Below are 23,707 nucleotides of genomic sequence, written 5' to 3'. Positions count from 1 at the left end.
AAAGTGCAAAGTGCAGCAAAAATGTCCCAAGTGGGTAAGTACGTAGACTATATAGAAAGGGGGTCAGTAAGTGAACAAATAAGACAGCAGATACAAAGGTCAAAGGTACTGAAAAGTAGACATGAAAGTATCAAATGAGCTACCTGAAGATCCCTCAGAGTCCACACAGGTCCGACGCGCGTTTCGCCGTAGGCTTTTACCAGGTAAAATATATTTATTTAATCACTTACTGACCTCCTTTCTATATAGTCTAAGTACTTACCCACTTGGGACATTTTTGTTGCACTTTGCACTTTACTTAAATGATGGTCTCCATATGTATCTTTACCTTAGGCTGACTTTGGTCACTGTGTTTCTGTACATGGTTTAAAATATCGATTTATGCTTCTACCTACCCTCAGATGCCCATTTTTCTGTTTACTTTTTTCCTCTTTTGTATCATTGTTTCTTATGTGTTTTTATGAATTTTTCAATAAATGTTCATTTTATACTGACCATGAGTCACATTTATAGGTTCTTTAAATTATAAAGAAAGCTGCACTTTGATGTATAGGTGTCTCAGTCACATTGTCTCAAAGGTTGGAAACCACCTCCAAGCTTCAGGCCTGTGGGTGGTCCATTAAAGCAAATTTAAGAACCATCTATTTCTAGGACAGCAAAATGAAAAGCAAAGCCATAGAAAGAGGAATTCAAATTCCCCCAAAAATTCAAGAATTAACACAGCAAAAAAGGGTAACAGTATTTATCCGCCCAGGTCTCAGAACTAATGCACTAACCCATATAATAAAGATGGCGGCAACACACGTGCGAAACACTGATGAGACGACCACTCACAACCTACCAGTTCATGGAAGAGGTAATATTAAAATTGCACACAAAGAAGGCTTCTGGAGACCTGGGCTGGTAAATACTGTTGCCTTTTTTTGCGTTAATTAATAATTACTTTTTTCTACTGCATTTTATTTTGCAGATTTTTAATTTCAGACGTATTTACATTATTTTTAAAAAAAGTGTCACATTATATAGTGGAATATTTGTGTGAATTATATTCATTACTAGCATGTTATAAACTGGGAAGACACTACATTTGCTGAATGTTCCATCATTTTGGAAAAAAAAAAAATAATAAAAAAACAACAAAAAAAAAAAACCTGATGTGTAGTGACTGATGTTATACACAAATACACCATCGTTCCCAACAATTATTACCGAAGTGAAGTCTTATTTTCTGAAAACTGGCACACGGAGACTGAGGTGATGCCACGACTATACAATGTGAGGTTCTAGTTCTCTGAACTTAGAAAACACATTTCTATAGTGTGCAGTGATCGCAAGAAAGACTTGCACTTATAACGCATGCAGTAAAGATAAAAAGTCTATCTGAAGAGTCATTTCAGAACTTCAGCCCAGACTTGAATTGAACGGAAAATCCGTGTTGACCTGAAGAGGGCGCTGTACACAGGAGATGCCTCCAGAATCTGACCGATGTGGAGCTACTGTAAGGAAGAGCGGGCAAAAATCGCCAATTCTAGATGTGCCGCGCTGATAAACTCCTATTCAAAAAGACTGAATGCTGCTGTATACTAAAAGGGCACTTCAACAAAATATTCATTTAAGGGTGTGAATATTTACGCAACCACATTGGTTTCGTTTTTTTTTTTTTTCCCCCCCACACGAAAAGATTTCAGTTTGTTTCCCAATGGATTTGTACAGATTATGGGTGACTGTAAAAGGTGGAAAAAGTTTGGAAATTTTTCTTAGTATGTTTTTTTTTTTTTTCTTTACATGGTAAAATCCTGGCATTTTAACAGGGGTGTGTAGACTTTTTATATACACTGTAGGTGGCTATGAGTTACAGGAGTCATCCAGCCTTTTAACACTGATGTCTTATCCTAGCATAGGTCATCGATACTAGATCTGAGAGTGTCGCAGCCTCTCTACAGCAGCTTGTGGGCCGGATCGTTCTCGCCTGCGCCATATTTTTTTAAGATCTTGCAGCATTGTTCTAATCACAGTCTCGCAGGACCGCCGAAGTCTCTTCAAAGAGCTGATCAGAAGGGGCGACTCTTGTAAATGTGCCATCTCTGGTAGCTCAGCTCCATGTACTTCAGTTGGGTTGAGCTGCAGTACCAGATAAAGTCAGTGGATAAGGGTGGCGCTGTTTCTTCAAAAAAGCAGCCACGTTTTCTCACCCTTAAGAAAAGTGAAAATACTCCTTGAAATTATTGATTTCTATTGGAAAAAGCACTCATGATGAACAGTCTTGCCTCTCTGTAACTATCCGGAGACGTACGCAGCAACTTGGTCCTATTTTCTTTTATAGCTGCCAAATCCTTCTGACCGATTTCCCCCATATCTCATAACAACGCCTCTAGTCAGCCATGACACTTTTCTACAATAACGATGAGACCAATGTCACTGAACATGTGGAATGAGGCAAGCAACAGAAGGTTACAGGTGACAAAAGGGAGAATCATGATATTCTGGAGTAAAAGTAAAGACAGCAAAGTCCAAAACCACTGCGACTACAGCTTGTCCAGAGGTTCAACTTTAGCTTTTTTGTAGAGGGATTGCCGGAGAGAGTTAATTTTCTGGTCAAGCTCCAACAGGGAGTAGCTCTAAAAGACAAAAATATATAAACTTTAGCAAAGAATGGTTCTGTTAAGGAGTGATCCGAAACTAATAATGATTTTTATCCTATTTTATTAATATAATATTTTTTCTATTATGGTTTAATGAAAAAGCCCCTACCCCCACTTCTAATCTAAAATGTTTTATTTTATCTTTACCCATTTCCGTTTTGATGACGCTTCGTTTGAGAATCCCAAGTGCTTGCTGGAATACTTAATCAAATCGTCATGAGGGGACAGAGGCTGCGGTCACTGCAGCAGCATCTGTCCCCACCCTTAATTGAATTGTCACCAGTGACTCCTGTTTCAGGGGCTGGGTTAGTCCCTGTTCTACTGAGCATGCGGTGGTTGTCAATTCTAAAGTATGCGCAGCACGAGCCCCTTTCTTACTGGGCAATATTCTTCTCCGTGCACAGTGACAGTGCGCTCCCTCACCAACTCTGATGAAAAGTGATGAGCCGCCAAGAGAGCGCACTGTCACTGTGCATTATAAAAAGATAACGAGAAAGGAGAGACCAGCCCCTGAAACCGATGATAATTTCGTGGACAGGGCTGGTCACTGTTGTCCTTGCTCACTGCGTAATCTCCTTCCAATGCGCGCTCTTGCTGGCTCGTCAATTCTCATCAGAGTCAGCGAGCATACTGTCACTGTTCACTGAGAAGAATATTGTAGTTATGGAAGGGTCATATGGCCATCTATACGAGGATCGTAATGGAATGCACGGACTGGCTGTCGGTTCTCAAGAAGCGTCACAAGCGTGACAGCATGTATTTCTATGCAGCTGTCACACTTGAGTCAGGAGAGCTGATGGTCTGTCCGAGCATTGCACTGTGATCCTCGTCTGGGTTATACGGCCGTCTGACTCTTGCCTTAGGAGGGCACTTGTGCTGAGCATACGTCTAAATTGAAAACTGAAGCATGCTCAGAGCAGGGACTAGCCCAGCCCCTGAAACGGACATCACTGATGACGCTTCATTTCAAGGAGGGGACAGAGCTTGAGGCACTGACAAAAGCTTCTATCCCCTGACTACTGCTCGTTTAAGTGTCCCATCAAGCACTAGCTGTTTTTTAATAAAAAAAAAAATAAAAAAAAGCCTCATCAAAACAGAAATACGTAAAAAAAAAATCAAATACAGCATTTAAATTAGAGAGGGAAGGGTAGAGACTATGTAATTAAATCATATTAGAAAAATTAAGAAAATAGACATTTCGTATAAGAATCAATATTATTTTTGGACCACCCCTTTAAATTTCAGTGGTTAGATTTCACTTTTCGGCCTGTTGCAATAGAAACGGATGCCAAATACTGATGTAAGCCAAGCCTAAGGATGGAGAGCATATATACTGTATGCAATGTAACGTACATTAAATACGACATTAGTATAGAAATTATTTACTATGGATTATATTGAGTGCGGATTTTGTTCCCCATCATGAGCTCATTCATTATATTTTCTGATGCGTGGCCATATACCTCTTACTGTATATCCATATATCTACCTGTGAAGTCTGGGCTTTTCTTCGCTTACCGGACATCTCCTGCAACACAGAAAACATACATACATAAATAATCACAAAAAGTAGGCACAACATAAAATATTCTCTTAGACCTAAAGGAAAAAAAAAAAAAAAAGTTTTTTTTTCCATAGCTCAGTTACTTTTTAAACTTGGGCTCTTAGGGGCACGTATCCGGTTTGCATTAATATGCAGAAAAGCGCATTCAATTTCAGGCAGAAAATATGGCACAAATGAGTTGGATGCAGCAGAGACTCTTAGAGGCCAGAATTACAAAAAATGAAAAAAAAATATAATACAAAGCATTAGAATAAATCTAAATCCCATTTCTCAATTTATAGGCTTGCCGGTCTACAATGTGATAACAATATGTATATGATTATAGGACTCTAACTAATAGCACGCTACAGCAACTAACAATTTATAGTGCATCTCCACCGTCTGCGGCAGCAGCAGGAGCTGGAACATCACGTCAGTAATGTGCAAGCAATTTAACACCAGGAATGATTGCACTTTTAGGGATAAAAAGCAACTTTAGTGCTTTAAAGGGGAACCGCCATCAATGAGCAAAACCGCAGCGGGGCCTTTGTCTAGAAAGGGTTTGTGCCTATAACAACAAGAGCCAATAATAAACTGCCTCTTTCTATTTTATTGTGATGGCTATCTGCCCCCTCTCTTTAATTATGAAAACACCTCCCATTAGATCCCTAAAAGGTATATATACGCACATACATACGTATATATACAAACACACATAATATAATATACACACACACACACATAGATATAATATATATATATACACTACCATTCAAAAGTTTGGGGTCATTTAAAAATTTCATTATTTTTGAAAGAAAAGCACATTTTTTTTCAATGAAGCTAACATTAAATGAATCAGAAATACACTCTATACATTGTTAATGTGGTAAGTGACTATTCTAGCTGCAAACGTCTTGTTTTTATTGCAATATCTACATAGGTGTATAGAGGATAATTTCCAACAACCACCACTCCAGTGTTTTAATGGTACATTGTGTTTGCTAACTGTGTAAGAAGGCTAATGGATGTTTAGAAAACCCTTGCACAAGTATGTTAGCCCAGCTGAAAACGGTTTAACTGATTTGAGAAGCTATAAAATGGACCTTCCTTTGAGCTAGTTGAGAATCTGGAGCATTACATTTGTTTGTTCTATGAAACTCTCAAAATGGCCAGAAAAAGAGAACTTTCACATGAAACTAGACAGTCTATACTTGTTCTTAGAAATTAAGGTTATTCCATGCGAGAAATTGCCAAGAAACTGAAGATTTCCTACAATGGTGTGTACTACTCCCTTCAGAGGAGAGCACAAACAGGCTCTAACCAGAGTAGAAAGAGAAGTGGGAGACCCCGCTGCACAACTGAGCAACAAGACAAGTACATTAGACTCTAGTTTGAGAAATCGACGTCATAGCTCCTCAACTGGCAGCTTCATTAAATAATACACGCAAAACGCCAGTGTCAACGTCTACAGTGAAGAGGCGACTCCGGGATGCTGGCCTTCAGGGCAAAGTGGCAAAGAAAAAGCCATATCCGAGACTGGCTAATAAAAGGAAAAGATTAATATGGGCGAAAGAACACAGACATTGGACAGAGGAAGATTGGAAAAAAGTTTTATGGACGAATCAAAGTTGGAGGTGTTTGGATCACACAGAAGAACATTTGTGAGACGCAGAACAACTGAAAAGATGCTGGAAGAGTGCCTGACGCCATCTGTCAAGCATGGTGGAGGTAATGTGATGGTCTGGGGTTGCTTTGGTGCTGGTAAAGTGGGAGATTTGTACAAGGTAAATGGGATTTTGAATAAGGAAGGCTATCACTCCATTTTGCAATGCCATGCCATACCCTGTGGACAGCGCTTGATTGGAGCCAATTTCATCCTACAACAGGACAATGACCCAAAGCACACCTCCAAATTATGCATGAAGTATTTAGGGAAGAAGCAGGCAGCTGGTATTCTATCTGTAATGGAGTGGCCAGCGCAGTCACCAGATCTCAACCCCATTGAGCGGTTGTGGGAGCAGCTTGACCTTATGGTACGCAAAAAGTGCCCATCAAGCCAATCCAACTTGTGCGAGGGGCTTCAGGAAGCATGGGGGGAAATTTCTCAAGATTACCTCAGCAAATTAACAGCTAGAATGCCAAAGGTCTGCAATGCTGGAATTGCTGCAAAGGAGCATTCTGTGACCAAAGCAAAGTTTTAAGGAGAAAATTATTCTTTCTAATAAAAATCATTATTTCTAACCTTGTCAATGTCTGGACTATATTTTCTATTCATTTTGCAACTCATTTGATAAATAAAAGTATCAGTTTTCATGGAAAACACAAAATTGTCTGAGTGACCCCAAACTTTTGAACGGTAGTGTGTGTGTGTGTAATATATATATATACACATACACATATAAATATATATATACACACAGTACAGACCAAAAGTTTGAACACACCTTCTCATTTAAAAAAAATTTCTGTATTTTCATGATTATGAAAATTGTACATTCACACTGAAGGCTTCAAAACTATGAATTAACACATGTGGAATTATATACTTAACAAAAAAGTGTGAAACAACTGAAAATATGTCTTATATTCTAGGTTCTTCAAAGTAGCCACCTTTTGCTTTGATGACTGCTTTGCACACTCTTGGCATTCTCTTGATGAGCTTCAAGAGGTAGTCACCGTAAATGGTCTTCCAACAATCTTGAAGGAGTTCCCAGAGATGCTTAGCACTTGTTGGCCCTTTTGCCTTCACTCTGATGTCCAGCTCACCCCAAACCATCTCGATTGGGTTCAGGTCTGGTGACTGTGGAGGCCAGGTCATCTGGCGTAGCACCCCATCACTCTCCTCCTTGGTCAAATAGCCCTTACACAGCCTGGAGGTGTGTTTGGGGTCATTGTCCTATTGAAAAATAAATGATGGTCCAACTAAACGCAAACCGGATGCAATAGCATGCCGCTGCAAGATGCTGTGGTAGCCATGCTGGTTCAGTATGCCTTCAATTTTGAATAAATCCCCAACAGTGTCACCAGCAAAGCACCCCCACACCATCACACCTCCTCCTCCATGCTTCACGGTGGGAACCAGGCATGTAGAGTCCATCCGTTCACCTTCTCTGCGTCACACAAAGACACGGTGGTTGGAACCAAAGATCTCAAATTTGGACTCATCAGACCAAAGCACAGATTTCCACTCGTCTAATGTCCATTCCTTGTGTTCTTTAGCCCAAACAAGTCTCTTCTGCTTGTTGCCTGTCCTTAGCAGTGGTTTCCTAGCAGCTATTTTACCATGAAGGCCTGCTGCACAAAGTCTCCTCTTAACAGCTGTTTTAGAGATGTGTCTGCTGCTAGAACTCTGTGTGGCATTGACCTGGTCTCTAATCTGAGCTGCTGTTAACCTGCGATTCCTGAGGCTGGTGACTCGGATAAACTTATCCTCAGAAGCAGAGGTGACTCTTGGTCTTCCTTTCCTGGGGCGGTCCTCATGTGAGCCAGTTTCTTTGTAGCGCTTGATTGTTTTTGTCACTGCACTTGGGGACACTTTCAAAGTTTGCACAATTTTTCGGACTGACTGACCTTCATTTCTTAAAGTAATGATGGCCACTCGGTTTTCTTTACTTAGCTGCTTTTTTCTTGCCATAATACAAATTCTAACAGTCTATTCAGTAGGACTATCAGCTGTGTATCCACCTGACTTCTGCACAACACAACTGATGGTCCCAACCCCATTTATAGGGCAAGAAATCACACCTGACAGGGCACACCTGTGAAGTGAAAACCATTTCCGGTGACTACCTCTTGAAGCTCATCAAGAGAATGCCAGGAGTGTGCAAAGCAGTCATCAAAGCAAAAGGTGGCTACTTTGAAGAACCTAGAATATAAGACATATTTTCAGTTCTTTCACACTTTTTTGTTAAGTATATAATTCCACATGTGTTAATTCTTAGTTTTGATGCCTTCAGTGTGAATGTACAATTTTCATAGTCATGAAAATACAGAAAAATCTTTAAATGAGAAGGTGTGTCCAAACTTTTGGTCTGTACTGTATATATATATACACACACACACACACATATACATATGTGTATATAAGATTATTCTATCATCTGTACATGATTATAAAGCAGCCATTAAAAATATTTTGGGAAGAAGAATCTATCACCTATTGACAGGAAAGCTGCTATTGAAATCTGGAAGTCCCATAGAGAATGAATGTGGGTCTTCATCTACGGCTCCAGAAATGACACTTTTCTGGGTATCTCAGCAGTCGGTCCCCCAACAATCCTGAAGTTACCCCCTGTCCTGTGGATCAGCGATAACTACTTCCTATAAGAGATGGTGCGAATTGATTGGCAAGACCTAATCCGGCGGCCGGGTCAGTAGCCTGTGGCCATGAGACAAGAGCTCTGCGAACAGCCACCTACCTCCCGGCATCCATGGCTCTTCTTTGGATTAGCGGGCCTGGCACGGTCACATGTGCTATGCTGCAACAATGACGTCACACCAGGTTGGCTAATTGAAAGAGGAGCCGGGGATGCCGGGAGGTAGGAGGTTGTTTGCGCAGTTCTCGTCTTGTGACCACAGATTACCGACCTGGCCGCTGGACCAGAATAGATTCTTACAATCTCTACTTCCTAGCAGAACAACAATTAAAAGGGAACCCGTCAGTTGGTGAATGCTGCCCAAATCACAGTATGAACTCACTTGCAGCCAGATATACATTTATCTGTATTGCTTCGGCGTTTCAGAGAAAATATACAACAAAGTTTTAAGATCCAGCGCCGCTCCGGGTGAATAACCGGTCTCTATGTGTGTAGTTAGTGAGAGACCTGTTAATCATGCAATGGGGTATTTTGATTTTCACTGAAGAGGAGCAAAAAGACTTAATCTACCTAGCTCCAGGGGTTCATACTTACCGATACATTTATTTTGCTCGCTTACATAGCACCATCGTATTCCCCAGCGCTTTACAGACATTATCGGCACTGTCCCCATTGGGGCTTACAATCTACATTCCCTATCAGTATGTCTTTGGCGTGTTGGAGGAAACCCACACAGACACGGGGAGAATACACAAACTCCTTGCAGATGTTGTCTTTGGTGGGATTTGAACCCAGGACCCCAGTGCCGCAAAGCAACAGTGCTAACCACTGAGCCACCGTGCAGCCCATTGCAAATTTCTTTGGCCATAACTTGAGTGCTGGCATCTTAGGAGCCTCTTGCAATTACCACACCTCACACAACAAGGTGGCCTAGTAATCACAAGAGGTATCCAGTATGCCGGAATTTGAGTACTGGTTAAAAAATGTACACTCTCTAATGTGTCATAATTCTATTGTGACTTCTACCTTGTTATTCATAAAGAAAATACATATATATTACTTTATTGCAATGTCCATGGGAAAGTAAACTGCACTTACAGTGACCATACACATTAGATAGAAGTTAAAACGAAACGGGAAATCCATAAATTCCTTTTGCTAATATTTTAAAAGCGGTCAGAAAATCTCATAAAAAAAGGTTCTCACCATTGTCTGAAAATACTCCGGAGAAATGCCTTCCAATTCCAAGATCCGATCTTCTAACTTTTTAATTCTCTGATAAATGTCTTTCGGCACGGGTCCGCCTAGTAGTGTTATAGATTATATGTTTAGAATTGAACAAGTATATAACTTAAAAAAAAATAAATCAAATAAAATAATAATAATTCTACATTCTAGGAAAAAACTAAAGAAGCCTGTATAAATTAAAATATATTTTATAGCGGCTCCCTCCACTGAAGAGTCATTTTGCATTTCTAGCCCCTCAGCAGTATAGGTCGAGGGGGACGAGCGCGTAGGACGCATAGAAGTTATTTGTGACCGGGTGACGCAATAGTCTCCAAAATGTCTGTTTTGAACTTTCTGTCTTCAGATCTCGTCAAAGTAGGAAGAAAATGAACTGATCGGGAGGAGACATTGCTCAGGAGATGCCGTGCCTTACTGATCCAAGCTGTACCTGGGTTCAGCCGCAGGTGATACTCCATACTCTGCAGCCGCTCCTCCACAGCCTGGCTCCCGCAGTCAAGAGGAGGAGGAGGCGCCCCGGAGCTGGAAGTGGAGCCATCAGTTCTAGTTTGAGGCCCATAAGCATTCACCACCCTGGATACTGATGTGGGACATTAAATCGTTGTACAGATAAATAACATTGAAATTAATTTCTATCAGTCAACCAAACACTATTACACACATATCTAAGATTTGATTGTAATAAAATTTTTTAAAAAAAAGCAGAATATTAGAGTGGATGAAAGATAGACAGCAAACAATTGCTTAAAAAAGTATTTTTCGGACTATAAGATGCACTCACCCCCTTCCACTCCCCCTTAAATTTGTGAGTGCATCTTATAGTCCAAATGCAGGTTACCGGGGAGGTGGGGGGCCCGGTGGCGGTGCAGCAGAGTCACAGGAGGCAGGTTCGCTACTGCAGGAAGCCGGCGGTAACAGGAGTGGGGCAATGCTGCGGGCCCTGAGCTGAGAGGAGGCAGTGTGAGGCAGGAACCATTGATCTACCCGCGGTGGGCTCCAGGAAAATGGCGCCAGTGTCGGCACATGCACAGATTTAGATCTAGGCTCAATGACGAGATCTCAATCTGTGCATGTGCTGCGATTTTCCTGAAGCCCACCGCTGGGAGATCAATGGCTCCTGCTTCGTACCGCCGAGACACTCCCCTCCTCCCAGCTGAGGGTCCGCAGCATCACCCCACTCCTGCGAGTCCGCTCCACAGCCAATGCAACCCCGGTAAGCTGAAGTCAGACTAAAACACGGACACCCATTTTAATGTTAAAAATATGTTTTTGTTTTGACTGAAGTCAAGCGATTGGCTGCAGCGGTCATGAGAAGGATTTCTGGTATATCAGCACTGCAGGTCCGGCAGGGACCACCTTGTGCTGGATTTGCTAGATGAATAAAGGTTATTTTACGATGTAACACTTCATGCACTCAGGAAACATTCAGAAAATCCTAGCCCACTCTATCAATGTAACAACTTGTCATCAATCTGTTAGAGGGGATCTGCACATGGCGGGCGGCTGCGACATGGATAGAAAAGCTCCCAGTTTCACACATTTGTGTTTCGAGAACACTACTTGGACCATTCTCTAGTTCAGAATATGAAGGCCTCACAGGCATATATGAGACTATTGAGGTCAGGAGACCCGCGGCCGGTCCAAGTATGGACCGCAAAACAGAAATGTGTCACGCTCACTTAATGGGAAACAATCAGTAGGATCAACCCCCTAAGCCGTCTATATGGCCATGCAGGTCATGGGAAGGTGAATAAAATGACACCTTGATATCTGTGATATGATGTCTTATTCCAGAGAAATCCAAGTTTTTCTTATTATGTAAATGAGTTGTTAATATCTATGGGCCGGACATGGATCTCCCTGAGAATCTGCCTCCAAATATTTTTTTTTATATGAAAGGGGGCATTACCAGTGTGAGACATGTAATGACTGACAGTCTGCTCTCCTGATCTACATGTCTCACACTGGTAACTCCTCCTTTCATTTAAAATAATCTCTGAAGGCAGATTCTCAGGGAGATCTAGGTCTGACCCATAGACCTTAACAGCTCATTTACATATTAAGAAAAACCTGGATTTCTCAGGAATAAGAAATCAGATGGCAGATCTCAAGGTATCATTTTATTCAGCTTCCTATGACCTACATGCCCATATACACAGATTAGGAGGGTTGATCCTACTGACAGATTGCCTTTAAAAGGGGTTGACTTAAATGCATATATTTTGGGCTAAAAAAAAATTGTTAAATTAGATTTAATTAAAAATGCTGCACCATTTGGCTTTTACAGGCTCTTTGTTTCCCTGTGCATTCAACTTTGATGTGGTCTAAGAGGACAGGAGCTCAAAAAACAACTGATAAAAGATACAAACTTTCTTCTTGGACTATCAGAATACGCTCACTGAAAGATTCTCAGTTCACCCATTTAGCAGCCACCGATAGACAAGTGCAGCATAGAGGCTGCAGAAGACAAACGGTGCAATATTTTTAATGAAACCCAATTACAAAAAAGATTTTTAGCCAAAAACACATGCATTAAGAACAAAAATAATTATCCCCAAAAATGGAAAACCCCTTTAAGCCCTAATCTTAATACTTTGTGAAATAAGAACATCACATAGATTATGAACATAGGAACAATCACATTTGATCAGGGCAACATAAGGCACCTTTTATATGGCTCTTGAATCCTGGAAATGGAGTGAATACGGCATCTGTTCTGGCACAACTGTTCTCTGCAGTAATAGAAAATATATATATATTACTAGGAACAGATGTTTGACGGATCATAAAGTAGGATAGCGGTAAAGCATTGGTCCGGGGTAAGGTTAGGTGGCATCATTTATACCAATGTTATAGCAGGAAGTAAATGTAACAATTGTTTATAACTTAATGATATTTGGTAAATAAATGAGATACAATGTAACAATGCCGCACTATTCACTGTAGCCCATCTGTTCTAGAATAAAAGCAGCCCCCCGTGTTTGTGTGGCAATTTCATCACCTAACTGAATGATGATGCAAGATGAATCAAAAGTGAACGTGTAGCTGTACAAAGCCGGGAATAAGGCTGAGCGCGGACATTTCCAGTCCCATTTCTCGCAGAGATCACTAGGGAATGGAGCGACTGGAGGAACATTTACCTTGATTACAATCAATAACGTTGCAGAACTCCCGGACGTTGTTTTCATTGATCTCTGCTTGCTTTCTCTCTATGAATGCCAATATCCTTCTGTCAATCTACAGGGAGTAGAGCGGCAAAGAAAAAATATATAGATGGAGTGAGGGGTTAGGAGGAATCGGCTATGCTAAGAGAAAAAAAAAAAACAGCATGTGAGCGCCCATCTACTTTAGAAACTTGCCTTTGATTTTGGGCACGCTGAAAGCTAGAGAAGAACAGCAGGAGGATTACTGCAGGCGCAGCAGGAAAAGAAAAATCACATCAAGGCTTACTTTACTTAAGGGAAAATACAGGTATAATACAGTTTCTACATGAAATGATTTTATTTTTATATAGCGCTAACATATTCCGCAGCGCTTTACATATATTATCATCACTGTTTAAATGTGAAAATAAAAGTAAATATGTGTTTTCTATCCTGATAAATCATTTTCTTTCTTAGTTTACATTTCATATTATCTAAATTTAATGACTACTTAGGGAGCAGACTTTTTATAGAGCAAGAACTATCCCGTATGCTTGGAGTCAATCTAATTGTCCACTTTGCAGCTCTCTCCCCCCTCTCACAGCATCCACACTCATATGTATGGAGTGGGAAGCTGCAGCTGCATCTCCCTTCTCCTCGCTAGTGTTTTACATTAGAATGGGATTATTTGGTTTCTGAACATTTATACAGAGCCTGCATTCAGGGATACGGAGATGTACGTTTTCTAGGGGGTTCACGCTCTTAGGTGGCCGCTTGGATACACATGGCACTGGGGTTTATAACAAAACAGCATGTCGTTTATTGTCCTTAATAAGCTTTACACCTCCTTCCGTATCAATAAATAACAGTCATTTTCTTCAAGCAGAATGAAACATAAATGTAGCAGCCTCACCAACCTCTGTATTCCCAGCAGCAGCTCACACCTGTATTCAATGCGTTCACCAAACAAACACCTCTGCTTGACTCCAGCACACCTCTGTTTTCAAGGAAGACTAACCAGCAGCTCTGCCTTTCTCCAGTCTCAACCCGCTCCACACTACTAGGCTAATCCAGCTGCTGTTATTAGGCCTGTAAACTCCAGACTGGATCATAGGATCAACTATTCCCAGCCAGGCTCTTTTGGTTGCTCGGATCCAAAATCCAGTCACATTAAAGTCTCTCAGTAACCTGATGTTACTGGTAAAGCTTACATTACTGACAACATATCTACCATCCAAGAACTTACCTCCCGCTATTCTATTAGGTGTAAAAAGGTGAATAAAATGCCACAAATACTACAGAATTATGGAAACAATTACACTAATCAGCAATAAACAATTACAGCTGTGGTGTTCAACACAAATGGACATTTATTAATAATTCTCTTAGTTGTATTGTAAATATTTTTATAGCACCCTATATATTTATATATATCATGAATAACACTTTTTATATGATGATGTAGTTTGCACTTTGAGAACGAGAGATAAAGCAGATGTGCTTCAAGCAGCAGACCTAGAAAATAGTGACCTAGAAAATCGCACTTCCCTCTGCAGGCGGCTGAGCAGTAGCAGTTCTGTTAATAACATATTTGCAAATTTAAAGGTGGTTTCCAGGCTAATGGAGAACAAGGCGATCTGCAGTCTGAAGTCAGACATGTCTGCTCGACATCTTCCCCGACGATCAGTTGGACAGCACCTCCATAGTTTTGGCCGAAACTGTCGAAGTCAGCAGCCGGCGCGGCTTCAGTCACCGCTCAGTATACAGGAAGTGCTGGCTGTAACCACGCCCCAGCACTGACTGACAGCCGGCTGTAAGGTGTATCAGTGCTGAGCCAGCTGTCAGTCAGTGCCGGGGCGTGGTCGCGCCTCTATGGCTGAAAGTCGAAGGCTGCTGGGAGGAATAAAGTCCATTTGCTCCAGGCAGTGGGGCTCTCAGTGCCGCGGCCACATGGCTTCAGAACTATATTAGCCTGCAGAGTAACCAGATATCTGCAGGTTCATAGCAATTTTGGCATGACAGGTTCCCTTTAAGGCCCCCCCATACATATTAAACTAATGTCGGCGGAACCCACCAATTTCATCAGGTTCAGCCGACACTCTAATGTGTATGGGGGTGCTGTCCAACTGATCATCGGGGGAAGGTGTCGAGTAGACATGTTTGATTTAAGACAGCTGACTGCCTTGTTCTACCGGAGATATGCCACAGGCAGAGAGGTCTGTCGACGGCTTTCTTATAGAGAACACAGGAGCGCCGGACTGAACGAGCGCTTCTGTGTATGGGAGAATCAGCGGAGATGGCTGCCGGTCAAAACATCGTTCACTCGACAGCCATATAATGTGTATGACCGGTCAATATCAGATTTGAGGAGTCAGACATCTGATCAGCTCTTTTCAGAACCGATGGTGGCCGGATGCCGAAATTGAACAGAGCTGGACAGTCCGTTTCCGGTTACTGTGTAGCAGCCATTCTCAGGTACTGCAGTTCTGGTCCTGTTCACTTCAATAGTAGCGGAAAACGAACGCTACAGAGTTACCGTAGCTGTGCTGTATCAGCTTCATTCTCTACAGCCAGCAGAGCTGAAAACATCAGATCAGCAGGGACGCTGGGACCCCGGTGATCGGATAATGGAACAGATCATCAATATCTTTAGCCTAGAAATCCTCTAACAGTTTCATCACACTAACGAGTAACATTTTAGTTAAAAATGTAAGCTGCAAAAATATAGTAAAAACAGCAGCGAACTGCGAGTTACCTCCGTCTTATCTGCGTGTATTTGGACGACAGCCGGATCAGGCGGACACTCTGCGTTCTTATTTGGAGCGTGTTTTGTGCCAATATCAATGTTCTCCTTCACTTCCACGATGTCTGCGGCCCCCGGAGCCTCTCCGAGGTGCGGTGGGTCAGTGCTTTTCTCTTTGACATTTACCAAAGTTTGAAGCTGATCTAGATGAGGCTTCAAAGAAAGACAAAAAAAAAAGGATCATAAATTACTTTTAAGTATCATCAAGCATCTCTGATGAGGCGACCACTTCCATCGGACAATCAAAGGACCACTCCGCCATTTATGACAAATGCAACAAAATGGAAAATATCAATAAAATTAAATTTTTGGATATTAAACTAAAAAAAAAAAAAAAAAGTATAACCCTGGTTTTGTGGGTCAACGTCAAGGAAAGAAGACTATCGTCTACCATGCAATGCCCATAATTCTCAAACTAGAGAATCCATATGGTCAGTGTCATTCTACCACTGATCACACCCTAATATTTCTGGGTCTACAGAGGTAGAATATTTGGGATTTTCCTACCTTTTCTGTGTGTCACTTTATTTTCTTTAAAGCTAATGACATAATATTTATTGAATGGTGACACCGGCTGCTGCCGACAGGCACACAGAATCTCAGTGACGGGTGAGAATGTGATCGGCCATTACTGCGTAAAGTAGGCAGCGATAGACGGCGAGGAGCTTTTCAGAAAGATTAAAAAAAAAAATAAAAAAAAAGTGCTTTTAAATAATTTATAAAGAAATAATAAAAAGGATTTCTGCTCTGAGCACAACCTCATTTACATAGCTACATAATTACCAATTGTTATGTCTTCCTCATAGTTTGCATCCAGTTCCTTTTCCCGATGCAGAGTTTCTGATTAGATATCATTTTATCCAGCAGAATAAAAAAATTACAGCGAACAGACTGCAGAAAAAGCTTAATATGCATGAAAGGAAACATATACAGGCAGGAACAAAAAAATTCCCCTCAAAATAGTAAAAGCCTTGGAGGAGTCTTGGGGTATGTGCATACAGCAACTTTTTCAGAAGCGTCCACCCCGAAACCCTCCTGAAAAAGTGCTCACTAAATGCTCACTAAATGCTCAAAAGATTGAAAATAAGCATTTGTGTTAAAACGACTCGTTTGTTCTTATGTTCATATTTCTGAGCGGCTTTTTATTGTTTCAGATTTCCAAAGACGTCAAAAGGTTAAAAGGAGCGACGTGAGCATTCTTGAGGCATCTTCTCCTTGGAATAAGCACCATACTAATACAAATCAATGGGAATCCTCGAAAGATGCCTGGGCGTCCTTTTGGACGTTTTGTCAGCGTTTCACCATTGTTGAATGGATTTAAAAACAAAACAAAAAGTTCAGAAAAACAGCAGTACAGAAATGCTAAAGAAAAAAAAAATGGTGGTGGTCAAAGACGTTGAAAAAAAATAAAGTTTACAAAATTCCAGAGAAAGTTTCCTGAAACATCGCTTGCTGGAAGTAACAGACGTCTTTGCTGTCTTAAAGAGACATTGTGATAAGATGCAAATTTGGAGAGAAAGTGGGTGTACATCCACACGGCCAAAGGTCCAACATGCAATAGGAGACCAAGAAATTTTGGATGCGGTTTTTATTTGTCAACGCGTTTCAAAGTATTCATACTTCATTAGGACAATTCACAATGATCATAAGTATGAATACTTCGAAACGCGTTGACAAATAAAAAACCCATCTAAACTTTCTTGGTCTCCTATCGCATGTTGGACCTTTGGCCGTGCGGATTTACACCCACTTTCCTTCCCAAGTTTGCATCTTATCACTTCAGGTAGATCTGGAGCAGCCTATTTCAACATGCTAACACAGGGGATGTGACTGACACAACCCCACAAGGTGAGCACATCCTGTTTTTTACTTTCTTTCTAAGCCGGATAAGACCCTATTGCAGTAACTGTCATTCCAGTTTTTACTTTACTCGACAAAGACGCTGTGTGCACCCACTCTAAGGGTAAGTTTATTGGAGGGGTCAAAAAACGTGTTTTTCCAGCAGATACCGCTTCAGCAAATGTTCCTGTCTAGGACACTTTTCAGATAAGATTTTATCTTTTCCTGAAGCAGTTTTGAAGTCTTTTGGAAAAGGTTTTTTTTTTCCCCCTTAATGTCCTTTGCAGTCTTTTGATTAGACAGTGCCTAGTTTGGAGAGTTTTCCTTTAGGATCCTTTTCAAAGAGGGGACATACACTGCTCTGTTGGTTATTAACAATGTAGTTTATCTCCTAATAGCAAATGAGATGGAACCAACCATGGAAGCCACATGGGCACGTGACTGCATTTATTTCAAATCGACTTTTGATATCCAATTGGATTAGTTCCTTGACGCAGCACAACACCCGACTAGCCCCCATCTCGGAGCATGACCTGGAGAGCACCAGAGGGGAGGACTACGGCAGCGAAACACCTATTAATGTGAGCAGGCTACCAGATCGGGGGTTTCCACAACAACACCCTGCACACCCGAGTCCTGTATTTTTCTTTTCTGTTGATCTTACCTATATGGGATTATGCAGTGCTCTTCTGATTTCTCACTTTACATTTGAGAACCAAGGAATAACCCTCAGTGTGGGAGGGGGGAGCATTCTCCTCCCTGGCTCCTCTATGCGGCCATTCGCTGTACACCTGGAAGTGTAGCAAGAGTCTTCAGGAAGGAGAACACTGCCTCCCACACTGCATGCACGCCTGCACTGACAGTGCGCTCACGTCTGCTTCAGGCAGTGTCCGTGTGCAGAGAGGCGAGTTGAGTTCAGGCTGCGCTTGCTCTGGGCAAACGAGTGATATCAATTAGAAGCTAAAGCAGTCCACAAAATGAAAATTGAGGAGAAATAAAGGTGCAATGAGGCTTTGGCAGTACGGAGGGTGCACTGAAGCCCTATAATTTGCATCTGAATTAAAAGTAACTTTCTCTGGCACTAAACACTAAAATGTACAGTGCTGGTATGATTTTTATAGGGGCCAAGTCCTCTATGTATTACAGACAGGCGCCTTTTCAGGATTTTAGATACATAATCAGACATTTGCCTTGACAAGATACCAGCACCAATGAGAAAGCGTTAACTTTTACTGTGCAATTAAAAACATTGTGAAGAAAAAGCAAAAAAAAAAAAAAAAAAAGATAAAGGATCGCGTTTCAGGTTAGCAACCCTGATTCACAGCTGTTCTAGAGATATATGAGGTGAAGGTTTCAATTGTTAAAGGAATAGTTTGTTGTGGCTAATGACAGATCAGCATGAATAAAAATAAATAAATAAATGATTACCTTTCTGTTTGGATGTATGTGTAATACAGAGAGAAAAAGAATGTAAGGTTCTGTGTACACATTGCAGTTTTGTCATGCTCATGTTGAGCCTTTTCGTTTGTGTACATTTATCATAAAAAATGAAGGACGTCGAAATATTAGCAAAGCAAATGAGACTTCCCAAGCCCTCATACATATCTCTCTTTAACACCTATGAATGAGGGTTGCTAACCCGAAACATGTAAGCTTATGGTTTCTTAATTTAATTTTTTATCTTTTTCTCCCGTTTTTAATTGCACAATAAAAGTTATGCATTGGCATTTTTCCATTGGTGCTGGAGCTGTCTTCATGGACTTCCTCTCCCATTTCTGACCTTGATACCAGCCTGATGTGTTCCTACACCCTGACCAAACAAGGTCTACCAGGGTTCCTATGTGAATACAAGGGGTTTTCAAACTGAATTGTCCCCCCTGTAACGTGAGCCAATTAGTGTCAGGAAGACATTGCAATATAAATGTAAAAGTTTTGCTACCTGTAGATCAGATATGTGCTGGCAAAGGACGGAGCACAAGAACGCTGGTCTGATATTGGGCGACCATTGGATCTTCTCCCAGTTGATGGACATATTCACGGCATCGTCAGGTTGTTGGAGCTTTAAAAGGTAATAAAGAAACAATTGTATTTATATCTTATACTTGACACCCAACGGGTAGTTAAGGAAAAACCCACAAATATATGTAAAAGTAAGGTAATAGATGTTTCTAAGGCCTTAAATTTATAAATCTGCCACAACGCTAATCACACGGACAAATAAATGCGGTTATTGACTCAGGGCTGTGAAATAATTGGCTGATATGGTCATGTGATGTTAGTCAATGCCTGGAAGACCAGAGACTTGGGGATTATTTCATTAAAGGGGTTGTCCACTACTCGGACAACCGCTTCAGAATCCCTATGATTTCAATCAGTAAAATAATAATGCCTACACTCACCTCCGGTGACAGCACCATTCCAGCGGTGTCAGCACTGGTTCTCCCGGGGATCGCGTGACATTGTTATGTCATGCAATCCCTGCAGTCAATCAGCACTGGCTTCACTCTCCGCTCCTTCGGACAAATCATGACATCTGGGGTAAGTGAAAGCTGCTGCTTCTCGCTCACTTCTTCCAGATGTCAATTATGAGCATAGTAGAGGAGAGTGAAGCCAGAACTGATCGGCAGCAGGGATCGTGTGACATAATGTCATGAGATCCCCGGGAGAAAGTGAGGCGAAAATGCCATCACCGAAGGTTAGTATAGCTATTACTATTTTACTGTGAAGAAACAGTACTCAGAAGAGAATCTCTGAGCAATGGAAAACCCATTACATGTAATGCTGGTAACAAAGATAAACAAATAGATTTGCAGAATCCTGGTCCAGTGGCGACGTCTGAAGTCCGTGCCTAACTGCGAATCTCCCACTACATGCGACATCCCTGGTGTCTCTTCTACTAGGCCAGGCGCGACGTCAATTCGTCACAAGAAATCCTGTAATAGACAATTCACAGGACTGTGGTCTGGCAGATGACTAACTTGGCCGCTGGACTAGGGTCCTGAAAACCTATTTGCTCAACTTTGGCAGCTAACAATCTAGTTCCGAAGTTGAATATACTGGTTTCCTGTGTCCCCCAATGAAGCGATCAAGAAATACTGAATTTATTATTTCTCATACTGCACTATAAAGGCATATTTGAAAAATTCATTCAGATCTTTAAAAAATATATATACTTTCCAAAAATAAAATGTGGCTCATTAACTTTTTACATTCTTGTAAACTTTCCCAAGACATCATGGAGGCTCCAAGAAAAAAAAAAAAAAAAAAAAAAAAAAAAGAGTGAAACTTTCTAGACTTCCAGAAAAGTTGACAAATTTCCTGGGCGAATGCAAATTTTTCATGGAAATCAACACTGCCTTATAGAGTACTTTTTTTTTTACCTTTCATGAATATCTTCATATGTCCCAGAGACGGGTTCAGATACTGAGATCCCCACTGATTTTTTTTTTTGCGCAAAGTGAGGATCTAAGCACGCAGAAGTGCTGAGCTCCTGCACAGAATGGGAAACAGGGTCATAAACTTTCTAATAAGCCTGTATATCTCTCAGCACGCACTCATTAGCCTGGTGCTTCTGCTGAAAAGTGCAATCATGAGTGTTTTATTTATTTTTAGTTAAAGCACCACGCCATCGGATTTTCACTGCACAGCTGGAGTTGTGCTTTAAATGTAAGCCCCCTGCTCCCGTTCTTATACTCGCATTCCAGCGGCTTCACCTTTTACCGGTACCGCTTTAGTCCCACGGAGCCATCTTGTGCCTGTAACTTCTGACTGGCAGAAAGTCAGAAGTTACAGCACAAGAGCTCAATGCAAGTCTATGAGGGACAGAACAAGCCTCTCATAGAGATGTATTGAAAAGTGACCTCTGCGCAGCACCATGAAACACTGGATCTGCCAGCAGGTGACTTTTTGCTGGAGACTGACGGGAGCGACCCTGGAAAAGGATGAAGGTGGCAGCAGGTGAGTATGAGACAGGGGAATTACATTTAAAGCAGCACTCCAGCGGTGCAATAAAAGAAAAGGCTCGAGTAGTGCTTTAAGCGATCAATGGCGTCTCAAGACCTGGACCCTGGCCGACCTGCAGGATGTGTCATTAAGGGTAAAAGTAAATTTAAGAAAAAGCTAGGTACTCTTTAAAAGGGTTTTCCAGCTAATTAGTGTGAGCCCGACCACTGGGACCCGCACTGATGAGCGGAACAGTGAACGTTTTACAAAATGGAGCAGCAAGTCAGACACTCCACTGCAGCTCCATACAGTCTCTATGGGGATGTTCCTGGGAAAAGCAAAGTGCACTGCTCGGCAGCCCTGTAGAGAATGACAGGAGCAGCGGTGGAGCATGAGATGTGTACAGCTGCTCCTTGGACCTCCACTGATTAATAGGTTTTCGCCTACGTTGTGGGTAGGTGATAACTTTATTTTCCAGGCGAGCTCTTTAAAATGTCTTCTTTGGAGAATATGTGAAGGAGAGTGGCCAAAATTATTTTTACACCACGCAGACATCTTGAAAGGTCTTATCTAAACAATGGTCGGTGTGGCTTTTTTTCCCCAATCAACTTTAATAATTAGGATATAATGATAGTAACATAAGTGATGTGCACTATATGGCCGTATTCTTACCTTCTGCACGCAGCTCTGCAGCGTTCTCAGCATCCCTTGCACGATCTCCTTGCAGCCTTTCATCTGTGCAGATTCTCCTTCTACCATCTTAGCAGTTCTCTTCACTGCAGCGGCCATAACTCAATCCAGTGTTAAAGGTGATCACCCTGAAAGACTTCAAAAATAAGAAAAAACACTAATAATGGCATCCACTGAGCTTATCTCCCAGATTTGTGAACACAGTCATTATGTAACAAGATGTATTGCTGCCATTCAGGAATCTGGGAAAGCTGGTCATCGCACAATGCAGGTCGCTATATAGCTAAGAATCAGCAGAATATTTTTTCACACATTTACATAATACAAAAGTGCAAATACTAATGCACATGTAGCCATTTAGTAATTATTTTATTTAATTAAATATTTTTTTTAAAAAAAGTCTCAGCCATATAGTACATATCTGACTTGTGGATCTCCAGCTGTCAAAACTACAACTCCCAGCATGCCCTAACAATGTGCGGCTGCAAAGGCATGCTGGGAGTTGTAGTTTTGCAAAAGCTGGGGGGGTTGAGGGGAGAGTGGAAGCCTAGAAAACACATACATTAATGCATGCAGAAAATACACAGCACAGTACAATGCAGCTACACAGGTCTGTTGCGTTCATGGTGAATGAAGACTGCAACACTAGACTCAGCGTGGTCACCAGAAGACTACAACCCCCAGCTGCCTTACCTGGTAGAGGACGGAGGGAGTTATCACTGATATTCCACAACCACGTGCAAGCGTACAGAGCAGAAGGGAAGCAACAGCAAGTACATAACCAGATTACTGTACTACTGCTCCTAGCTGGGTACTGCGCATGCTCCAAATGTCCAGGCAGAAGTGAGGTATGAATTCAGGGCGGAAGTAAACACACGAGGCGCACTGAGCGTGCGCATACTGTAAGGGCGAAAATTAGGTAAGACGTGAGGGCGGAAGTGAGCCCATTAGAGCATACTGAGCATGCTCAGACTGTGTTGAGTAAAATGAGCATATTGATACTGTAATGACTGAGGTGAGCTCCTCTCCACAGAGCCACGAACAGGACAAGCAATGTGGCTTCACCCTCACAGTAGAGAATTTATCACATGTTCTCTGCCACAAATCTCAAACTATGGCTCAGGAGTTGATAACTTTTTCACATATTTAACCCCTTTGTTTTCACTTTTGTTATTTTCCTCCTCTATTTCCCAGAGCCGTAACTTTTAGTTGTTTTTTTTCATCGACGAGGGCTTCTTTATTTGCGGGACAAGTTGTAGTTTTGAATGGCAGCATTTATTTTACCATAAACTGGGAAACAGGAAAAAAAAAACCTCCCAAGTGTGATGAAATGGTGAAAAAATGCAATTCTGCAATAGTCTTTTTTTTACGGTATTCTTTGTGCGTTAAAAACTAGCGCTGCAGTATGAGTCTGATCGGTGTGATTACAGTCTTACCAAACCTACAATTTTATATGTACAATTTTTTTTTATTTTTTTTTTAAGCGGTGAAAAAAAAATTCAGAAGTTTATAAAGAAAAATTTTGGTTTATTTTACCAGTTTCC

The 23,707-nt window shown here is 41.4% G+C and overlaps 1 protein-coding gene across 2 annotated transcripts; it reads right to left on the bottom strand.

The window, feature by feature from the left end:
* Positions 1–465: 465 nt before the first annotated feature.
* On the bottom strand, positions 466–23,002 carry MBIP (MAP3K12 binding inhibitory protein 1). 2 transcript variants are annotated; one of them, XM_073638948.1, is made up of 10 exons: positions 22,857–23,002; positions 22,146–22,299; positions 19,471–19,590; positions 15,645–15,845; positions 12,887–12,983; positions 12,413–12,478; positions 10,177–10,326; positions 9,708–9,805; positions 4,132–4,170; positions 466–2,618 (listed from the first exon to the last, which is right to left on the bottom strand). In XM_073638948.1, exons 2-10 carry the CDS (start codon positions 22,260–22,262, stop codon positions 2,526–2,528), a joined length of 981 nt encoding a protein of 326 aa, XP_073495049.1. In that variant the 5' UTR covers positions 22,263–22,299; positions 22,857–23,002; the 3' UTR covers positions 466–2,525. The 2 variants fall into 2 exon arrangements, with proteins under 2 accessions (XP_073495049.1, XP_073495050.1); XM_073638949.1 differs by having other exon boundaries at positions 22,146–22,291.
* Between the last annotated feature and the right edge of the window lie 705 nt (positions 23,003–23,707).

The sequence above is a fragment of the Phyllobates terribilis genome, unplaced genomic scaffold (assembly GCF_046119375.1).
Source record: "Phyllobates terribilis strain yellow unplaced genomic scaffold, ASM4611937v1 Scaffold_7__3_contigs__length_470593459, whole genome shotgun sequence".
Classification (NCBI taxonomy): Eukaryota; Metazoa; Chordata; class Amphibia; order Anura; family Dendrobatidae; genus Phyllobates; species Phyllobates terribilis.
Note: the sequence above shows the minus strand (reverse complement) of the source record. Positions and strands in the feature narration are given on the sequence as shown.